General features: G+C 32.6%; 1 protein-coding gene across 2 annotated transcripts; it reads right to left on the bottom strand.

Annotated features, from left to right (window-relative positions):
- Positions 1-200: 200 nt before the first annotated feature.
- On the bottom strand, positions 201-4,401 carry LOC111878307 (uncharacterized). Of its 2 annotated transcripts, none has more exons than XM_023874816.3 (5): positions 3,262-4,401; positions 2,439-3,151; positions 2,230-2,319; positions 743-1,468; positions 201-628 (listed from the first exon to the last, which is right to left on the bottom strand). In XM_023874816.3, exons 1-5 carry the CDS (start codon positions 3,359-3,361, stop codon positions 506-508), a joined length of 1,752 nt encoding a protein of 583 aa, XP_023730584.2. In that variant the 5' UTR covers positions 3,362-4,401; the 3' UTR covers positions 201-505. The 2 variants fall into 2 exon arrangements, with proteins under 2 accessions (XP_023730584.2, XP_023730583.2); XM_023874815.3 differs by having other exon boundaries at positions 734-1,468; positions 3,262-4,399.
- Between the last annotated feature and the right edge of the window lie 6,451 nt (positions 4,402-10,852).

Raw genomic sequence — 10,852 nt, 5'->3', positions numbered from 1 at the left:
ATCACCACAAATGGCTCATGGTGACCATACATGGATTTCACCGCTCCAAGTTCATGGCAATCAAATAACACAAAATAAGAACAAAATGGGCAAGGGATGCACATAAAAGTAAACTTCTTGCTTTTTTTTCTTTTTCAAAAATAAATAATAAACCATACGCTATTTTTTGATTAATTGACCCTTCTCAAAGAAAAAAGAAAAAGACAATAAGCAGCTATTTTTTCCTATTCTCATTTTTTTTATCAGAAAGATCCCACACAAGTCCAGAGGGGTTCAGACAGCTTAAAGAAACACAGTTGACAGCACAAAACCATATATGTACTTATTCCTCCTATTCACTCATTCCCCTCTTCGACTCTGCAAGGATTTCAAAACTTCCAAATCCATTCCTCTCTCATCTCTCTTACTACTTTTTACTTTCCATTCCCACGTTTATCAAAAGAAGAAAACAGAAAAATAATAAAAAACAAAAACAAGACCTTCTTCACTTCCAGTAAAAGCAAATTCAAGATTCCAGCTTTGAGTCGGATGAAATATCACCATTCTTTCCCATTTGTGTGTGGAGTGGCATCAGTAACTTTGTCTGTGTCCCTTTCAAGATCTTCGAAGCTGCCTGCAAATTCAAATACTTCACACAAAACAACAAGAATTTCATTCAGAATATGGCATACATATATTATAATAGGATCAATTCAACTTTTTATATATTTATGTTTAAGAATTTACTTTTTACCTTACTTACATCACGATAAAAAGAACTTATCTCCTCTTCTGTAAGTCCTTCCTCCTCCTCAGTGGTGTCTTCCCAACCCAATGAACGTAGGAATCTTGCTTCTTCTTCCTCTGAGTAAAGAATGGCATCAGAGCTTGAATTATTATTCTTTCCATTGTCAGTAGATCTCTCATTCATATCCCCATTGCAACCCAAATCAACCTTAGGTTCATGGGCCCCACTAGACCCCTCCACCACTGGATCATGTTCATGTTCATGTCCATCCTCACTTACACCAACCTTATCAATAGTATCAGAGGTAACAGGGGCATTACTGTTGGTCATTGATTTCTTCCTCATAAGGTTAAAAAAGTCATTTCGGCTCTGAGCTTGAGACGAAGGTCTCTTCTCCAGTGTAGAAGCTACACCAAGCTTGCGCTCAACAGCAGAAACCACTGGATTGTTGTTTCTCAATAGAGGAGCAGGTCCAACAACCGAGGGTACAGCAAGAGGGCTATTTGGTAATTTACCACCACCACCACCACCTGTTGGACTCAGGTTGTCTTTTGGAATTGGAGTGACACCGTTTCTTTCACGTGATGGCTTAAGCACGTGTAGTTTTCCCACAGTGGATGTTTTTGAAATGTCAAATTTAGTGGAAGCAGATCTTGGAGAGTGTGTATGGTTGATAAGGTGAGAATTCTGAAGCTGTACTTGTGCAACTTTTGGCTTTGTTTTATCTGAAGAGTTTGATCCCTAAAATGACAATTAAAAAAAATAGACAAACTATGAATAGATAAGAAAAGAAGTTAAGGAGCATTACGAATATATAATAGTCATCATCAGGTAACAGTAGCATGATGAAAATATTAAGTTTGTGTCGAATTTTCAGTGATAATTATGAGAAGTTCTAATGAGAAATATGCAAATCCCTTTATAGAGCATTCATAGGTTTCACATGCAGAAAAATAATGATGACATGTTTGAAATAACAATATCCAGATGTTTGAATGCATACCATAATAAGATCAGATTACTTATTGATTTTAATGTAATGCCATATATATTAAAGGATAAATAGCTTCAGATAGCAACTGCAATCAACTATCTTTTGTCATTCAAGAGTACTTAACTATTCAAACATGCTGATTGAGGACAAATGAAAAAACATAAAAATTAATAGATGTTACAAGCAATTTACCCTATACTAAACTATTAAGAGTATGAGTGAACATTTAATATCTTTTAGCAAGTGTCCTCAATATAATGCATATAGTTTCCTAATGCACTAATAAGCATTACACCAGAATTTCAAAATGATAAATAATACAAACCATTTAATGAAAATGTTAAACAATAATCAAAATGCACTCAAGCAATTCGAAAGAACAATAAACAAAAGCTAGAATATAGAACAAAGGTGAATTTAAACCTACTAACAGATTCAAATTTAGCTTATCTACAACTTCTAATCAAGCACCAATAATCAACAGAAGATTTCAAAATAAATTTCTTACCAAGGCTTTAGGCAATGAAGGAGTCATGGGAATCAACTGTCTTGATTGCTTAACAGCAAGCTCTTCCAGTCTTTGAGTTCCAACAGACAACTACAATAAACACAACAACATGTAATAAGTATATGATACATACTATGATTGCATTTGTTACACAGAAGTAGACAAGTTTTCAATAATGAGGATGAGAAGGGCATTCATGTCTTTTATACCTGAGGAGCAGTCTGAGCACGAGGAGGACCCTGAGCCAAAGTTTCAGCCATATTGCGACCAGCTGTCATGCTTGTAGTTGTAGGAATTGCAGTTGATTGAACAGAGGTGTTGCTTCCATTGCTCCCAACTATCACAGGCACTTCAGCCAGGGCTGATGTCCACCCATCACCGCCAATCACCGCCGTGTTACCAATCGGCAAACTCTGAATAGCAGTAGTCAACCCTGGAGAAGGAACCCTCCCAATTTCCCCATCTATCTGTTTCTCTTCAGCCCCAAGTGATGGAAAATCCCTCTCAAAAGAAATCTTCACATTACCAATGCCAACAGACCTTCCATTGTTGTGATTATTCTTGTCAGATATTACCTTTCTGGGCCATGACTCACGCTTTGAAGATACACTTGAATGTGAACGTCTTAACCCTTCTTTTTCAAACCTACTTGGTAAGATATTACTCAAAGGATCAGAATAATCACGATGCCTATGGCTATTATCTGACTTTTCTTTATCATGTATTATGTCCTTATCCCAATCCCTGTCACGGTTGTTCCTCCCAAAACTGCTGTAAGATCTTAGATGAGATGACCCATTGCTAGAAGTTCGCCTGAAGTATGAGGAAGTTGTCTTTTCTGAAACAGAAGGGCGACCTAAATCGTTATCATTGATGTTAACAAATGATTTGTTTCTTGTGGCCTTTGATGCACCTTGTTCGTCTAGAAAAGAAGATAGTTAGATAGGTAAGAAAAACAGAAAAAAAAAAAAAAAAAAAGTATGGTCTTATGGTGAATAACATAGATTCTTGATAGATGTTGAAAAGATTTACCTGAGTGTAAAGAAGATGACTGAAACTGATGGGATGTTGTGTTTAAGCTTCCACTACTTTTTAACCATTCGGGCACAAATGTTGGCTCACTTCTTTCCATAGCTAGTACTGAACATCATAAGAACAGAATAACAATGGACAAATGTGCATCTGAGTAATGAAATCCACACCCTCCAACAAAGTTTATGTGTATCTTCGTCCACTTTAGGAGTCAAGACCAGCTATGGAAGCCCGTGTGAAAAAAACAAAGCTGCAAATCCTAGACTAAGGTTCTGACTCTTTCAAGAGCACCACTTTATCAGATAAAAGAATCAAAAACTATGCTGTACACAGTTAGGTAGGGCTCGTGTTACCGCTTCTACCCTTGGTATTTACTGTAATTTGGATTGTAATCCAGAACAGAGATCAACAACCGTTTCTAGTGTTTAAAAGGTATTCATATTTCAAGGCTGAACGAACTTACAAGACCCTCATCTTATAAATAAGTTCAATCAGCACTACACAAAACAGAACCGTCTTATATCATCAAGAAACACAAAATATATCCCTTCTTGATGAATACTTCAAGCCCATTACATAGAAGAATCAAACCCTAAAATTTGAAGCGGCACAAACAGGGAAAACAAATCGAAACCCTAGGTTCTGTTCGTCCGATACACAACCGATATAATCAAGGAAAGGGTATTCTAAATTCGTAATATTGGCGAAGAAATGTCAAAAATTAGACTAACCCTTAACCGTTGAATCAAAAGAAGACCCAAAAAAAACCCTAAGTCGCCGCCGCTGTTCTATTTTTTCCCTTGGGTATGTCAGTGCGATTAGATTATATGAGGTAATTCGTCTATGTAATGAAGGAAGAAAGCGAAGAGTCCCTCAATTGGGTTGTCAAGAAGGAAGGAGAGAGACGGAAAGGGAGAGCATGTATGTATTGTATGTACTGTGTGTTTGTGTATGGGTGAGTGTAGGGGAGATGGAGAATGAGAAAACCACCGGGAAGCCTCTTTGATTGCGCCGTGTGGAGGAAGAACTTTTATCTCAGTGTGTGTGTGAGAGAAAGGGGAGAAGAAAGGGGATTGTGAGGAAGTTTTTTCTTGTTTGGTGTTGGTTTTGGAATTGATGTTGCTCTGTCTTTTGGCGTGAGGGCTTGTTTTTGTTAAATTATATGAGAAATTTATGTTTAGCTTTTCTTAACCCTAATTATCTTGCATCTTATTTAAAATAATTATTTATGAGTTTCTTCACATTTCTCACACTTATTAATTTTGAAAATACAACAAGACGAACATCGTATTCGCAAAATAGTTACCACGAATTCTCATAGTTCAAGTCGTAAAACACTCCCTTTAAATTGAGGACCTAATTTTAGTATTCTCTTAAACAAATTACACACCAAACATGTTGTTTGTTGAAATAAATTGTATAACAATGAGTGTTGTATTGTTGATTACAAAGTTCGCATTATGTTTGATCAAAAAGAAATGTCCGAAGTGTATATTGTTCAAAACGAAACATATTATGTGATTTATAATTTATCATTCGTAAATATTTAGATTTTTTATATTGTGTGTGAGTTGTTGAACGAATCATTTGTTGATATTGTTCTTTAAAAAGCTCGCAAACCAACAAAAATAAAATGTATGCATTTGTTCTTAAGAATTGACTACTTCATCTCCTTCATCCCAAAAAAATCAAAGTACCATCATTGTTAAATGAATTAATATTGTTGAGAGCACGAGCTTGAGCATACATTTTCGATTTAACCATTTTCTAATAGGTTGTGTTCATTAAAGTTCATCTTGAACGACATTAAATCACAACAATGTGATCTTTCACCTTCGTCACCACTGTCATTAGAAATTGAAGTGTCGACCTTAGAAGCGCAACGCAATATAGCTGATATTTCATAGCATTATCCTAGACTTCATTTTCTGCTTTAAATATTTATGAGGTCATGTGTAACTTACATATCGCATTATCGGCCTCATAAACATAGGACATGTAATAGTTAGTCATTATGTAACATGTCTCAGTTACCATTAATCCTAATGATCTAGGTTTCATTATATAGCATGTTTACATGTTTGGTGTATTTATAGTAAACATATTTTTATTTATATTGAAGACAAACTACAAATTAGTATTGTATATATCATTTTAGTTATTTAAATAAAATATATGATGATAACTTAATGTTTCGCTACATAAAGCTACCTAAAGTCTGACTTGAATAATTAGGCTTCGACATATCGGATGTTAGGAGACTGAAAGTTTAGACGAGTATACCACTTTTTGTGGCATTGGTTACATGTTTTAAATTTTGGCTTCTCTTCTTACGATGGTATACGAGCATAATTACACGGTCGATCGCATTGACGTTTGTCCATCAATGGTGGTTAAATGATCATACCTCCCATTAAGAGGATATGGAACATGGTTGACTATCTCCTCATATGCCTTTTGATATACATCGACAGTTAAGCACATCCATACAAATACAACATTCAATCTAATTTATGCTTAAAGAAGTTGTTACGAAGTGACTACAATGTATGTCGGAGCAATGTCACTTTATACAAGAACATTTATTTAGGTTTGTATCCGCTATAATGTTGTTATTATGGTCACGTACTCCAAACAAACGGTTCACTATATGAAAATAAGTCCACGTTGATGAACACGTAATTCTCATCTTTTATTTATCATATGCCTATTTGTTGAGATGCCCTTTGAGTTTTGATGCATGTGATGGAAAATGTATTATATTCATACAAGTAAATCAAATGACTCATGTGTATATGTTCTATATTTGCCTTTCGTTTTCGGCATTTAAATTATTACTCTTGTAATGTGCTTTGAAAAAAAATCAACTGCCACAACAATTGGGTTTTTTCATGCATGTTTGGTTCAATAAATCAACAACATTAGATGTCCTTATATTATAACATACCCTGGAAAAGTATGTCTTTGTCCATTTTTCGTATCCGGTTTTGTATAATTTCTTACATGCTTTAGGTACTAGATAGTGTATCGCGACCATATTTTCAAGGAAGTCTTATTATGTGTATTTTTTCATGATTTCCAAAACATATTACAGGTTTTCTTATTCTTTTTAGACATATATAATAATAGCATGGAAAGATGATACCCATAAAGTCCATGAAGTGTGTGGGGGAAATGTTTTACAAACAAGGTCGATATAAGCAACCTCGGCCATGACTATCTAGAATGTCAATCACAACTCACAAGCATCAATGATTTTCAAATGGATAGTGATCCCAAGTCTCAAAGTGTCCAGAAAACATACTGGTATCAAATACAACATAAAGTGGATGTATATTATTATAATCAAAACACGTTTCCAAAAAAACAAGTGTCCCCGTTTTACAAAACTCGTTTCGTGAATGCAAAACGTTTGACACATAGTATTAAACATAAAGTACTCACATTCGTAGATAAATCACAAAAAGAAATCAAGTGTTATCATATTAGGGGGCATGTGTTATTGGTAATGAACTCGCCTTTATTGTAAGCTATCTCGTAAATGAATTTTTTTAGCCTATAGGAAGGATATTGAACACCTACATGACCATAATCAACCTTATAATTTACACTAACTAGTTTTTTAATATGCTAATTAGATTTTCTAATATTGGATAACCTCTCAAGACTCATAAACATGAAAAATGTGATCGTATGGAAGCAACCATATAACCAGCCATATCCCTAAGGTCAAAATATAAAATACTGTTAATTTTGACAGAATAAGAACATGTTCTTTTTTAGGCATGAAAAACACGACCCGTGGTTTTGCATACATAGAGCAAAAAACATGAAAATGACCATTTAGCTCATCGAATATGATTTTAGCATTTCCTATTCTAGTTCTAATCACATAGGATGATTAATTAGACTCTAATGCTTTGATTAAACACTTAATTAAATCATGGTTAACATGATCAACATTGTTAATCCATAACGTAAAGGATGTTCATCATTATCTTCCATTAGAATTTAAAAACTCTATATATGAAGAAAAAATTTGGTTTTCATTCGTGCTTTGCAATAAAGATAGAATTACTTAACTCATAAACATAATTTAACCTGATAAATCATAAAAAAAATGAAATATAATGAATTTGATAGTGATCTAATTGTTTTTTTTTTCTTAAAAACTCCATTAAAACATCAATAATCTACCATTAGTTTGATCAGAGGTTTCATCACCATAAATTTGACTTTGTATTAATAAACCTATAATCATATCAATAAACTATTTCAATAATAAAAATGAATTCTACTAGACTAATAGATCATGAATTTATAGATTGAAAAACTTCAATAGAAGCTTATAAGCTCAAACTTACTTTGGTATGAACTCTTCTAGATTTGTAATGGAATCAAGGAATTCTATGCAAATCATCAATATAAACCACAACTTATCAAATAATACAATTATGAGATGAAAACATGGACCTAGAAGCTTATATGGCAATTGAATGATGAAATTTACTACCTTAGAAGCTTATTCATAGTGGAATTGTCCTAAAACACAACTAAATGTTCAATTTTACTTCAAAATTTACCATTGCACTCTCAAAATTGATTCTCCATGCTTATCTCTCAAAATTAATTTTTGTTTCCATAGTTCCTATACTTTAGTGTTTCCCAAATTTGACCCCTATATGGCTTCTAACTAACAACAATATTTAAAACTACTAACTTAACCATAACATATTAATACTTTAACAGTTTAAGTCCAAAATCTAGTTGACCAAGTTAAGCCTCGGTTCCTATATTGGCAATATTAATCCTTCAATATTCAAATTTTCAATAAAACCTAATTATGAATTTCTAATGCAAAATTATATGTATACTTTAAATGATAAAAATTCTTACAAGTATATATTTTAATTAAATATATCTACTTAAGTTTCATTCCTAAATTTTCTATTTTAAAGCTTTCAGCCTCAAATTATTACCTAATTAAATAATTAATTTTAATCTAATTGTTCTAATGTAACTAACTTTGAAATTTTAACTCAAAGATTTTTATTTAATATAATTTTAAATTTTAATATTTTATAGATAATTTCCTTTAAGGTTAAAACTTCTAACCTCAAAATTATGGATTTTATAGGGCCCCACTTCTTGACATACCTATCATTTCTTAACCCATGAGCTTATCCAATGACTAGTGTTTTTTGATATCCAACACCATCGCAATCCACAAACTTTTATAATGACTAACAACGTAACAGAATGCAACCACTGTTAGCCAAACCTTCTCCAACGACCACCAAATTCCTATATTTTTCGATGACAGACAGTTACCCCTCCCCATTCCAACACCATCTCCTTACAAAACCATATTTTGCTGATGCTTAATTTTTATAAATATGATTCATTCACTTTTCTCAAAAGAACATATTCATATAACGCTACACTTTATCTTGGACCCTAATTCCTAATAAGTCATCAACAAATGGAAATATAAACTTATTGTATTTTACAAACTTCTTGTCATTTTTACTACTTTGCTAAACATAACGAACGGTTTCGATGGATGGTTTCTATCAAAAAGAGTTATGATGAAAGTGTTCTAGGATAATCAATTAATTGGATTCATTTGATCGAACATAGGATGAATTATTTAATGTCTCGGTAAGGTGGTTTTGAAAGAGCATAGAAGCAGAGAAGCACAAAGGAGTCAAGTAGTACCAGATGCATCCTATGTTGATGAGTTTGGCATGCATTTGTATCAAATCATGCTTCATCTTGCATTCTTTAATCTCTAAAAAAGATAGACAGGTTTGATGACCGATGATGGTTGATTGTAGAAGTGTTGATTTCATAGCCCCACTTAAATGGTCATTTGATACAACTATAAAACAAGAAAATTGGCAAATTAGTCATTTAACGTGCATTTTACACAACTTTAATAATGGTGTGAGTCAAAAGAACTAATTTTGCAAGTTTTTTAAACCATATGTACTATCGTAGTAAAAAAATACATATGGACTACATTTGGTTTATTTTGTAAACTATAGGGACCATTTAAATGATTGTGCACCTTAAATTTGATAGGATTAAAATATAAGTTAATTTCAAAGATTATAATGTATGTGATTTATGAGTTTAGAGCTGTTGATACAATATAATGCACATTAGTTTATGTAAAAAAAACACTTCTTTAGCCTTTTAGAAATGTAAATTAGTAAGAATAGTATCACTATCGGTATGGTCAAACATATCCTTTTCCACACATTAAATTGACAGACTATTTAACATTTTTATGGCGTTGACGGCCTTAAGAACTCTTTAGCAACTCTAATTTTGTTAAAACTTCTCTATACAAATTCCACCGTTAAATGAAAAGTTATTAAGAGTCAAAATGCAATGAAAACATTCGAATAACAATCCATGATTTTAACAAATATATGTTGTATCACTAACAATTTTAACAAATATATGTTGTATCACTAACACTAATGTTAAGAGTATGACAAATTCTCTTTACTTTTCTAATTTTTTTGACATATTACTTTGAGGAACAATGTTATTTTCTTTTTTATTTTCCCATATATATATATATATATATATATATATATATATATATATATATATATATACTAGCCATTTACCCGCATTAAGCGCTGGGCGGCAAAGAGTTTCTTTCGAAAGATAGTTTTAATGTGATAATTAGTTTCCTTTAGACGTGAGTTATTCATTGTGGCCTTTTGGGTCGAATAATTCATTTCAACGGATAGTTTCTTGCTAGGTGCATAGTCATATAATACGACAGAAGTTAAGTCTACATTTAGAATTTCATCTAATAGTTCATACTTGATTTTACAATATGTAAATAACAACAATTTGCAATCATGTAGTTTTTTACATTTATAACATGTTCAATATATAAACTACACCAATCTGCAATCATATTGCTTCATCTGCTAGCTCTGCATTAAACATCAAATGAGCATCTAAGATACATATTTGAAGAAATTGTAAAGTAATAAGTTGTTGATTGTACCTTGTTAATCACATAAAACTTCTTTGTACACAATGTTTGATGTGTAGATTCCATCATTATCAAACATTTTTCCGGCTTTACTAATACCTTGGTATTGACACGTGATATTCCTCTAGACAACGCCACATAAAGTTAGTCATGTGAGAATACCAATTCTGGTAGATAAACACCTATATTTGGAATTGTTTGTCCTTGAGCTTTATTGATTGTCATAGAGAAACTAAGCTGAATTGGAAACTGTTTTCTCTTTAGTTTGAATGGGAACATCTCATCGTCAGACGGATATAGAGGAATTCTTGGTAAAAACACTCTTTTTCCAGCATGTTGACCAACAGCTATCTCTGCATCCATGAAATTTTGTTGGAAAGCTCGACATATCAATCTGGTGTCATTACATAACCCATTTGAAGGATCGTGTAACACTCTAAAAATTCCAACCAATTTAAACTTTTCAAAAAACAACCCAATTTCATTAAGTTATTACAAAATGTTTTCAATACAATTATTATCAGAGTATTCCCAGAACCATATCATAAAACATAAACATGAGGAGCGGTA

The sequence above is a fragment of the Lactuca sativa genome, chromosome 5 (genome assembly GCF_002870075.4).
Source record: "Lactuca sativa cultivar Salinas chromosome 5, Lsat_Salinas_v11, whole genome shotgun sequence".
Taxonomy (NCBI): domain Eukaryota; kingdom Viridiplantae; phylum Streptophyta; class Magnoliopsida; order Asterales; family Asteraceae; genus Lactuca; species Lactuca sativa.
Note: the sequence above shows the minus strand (reverse complement) of the source record. Positions and strands in the feature narration are given on the sequence as shown.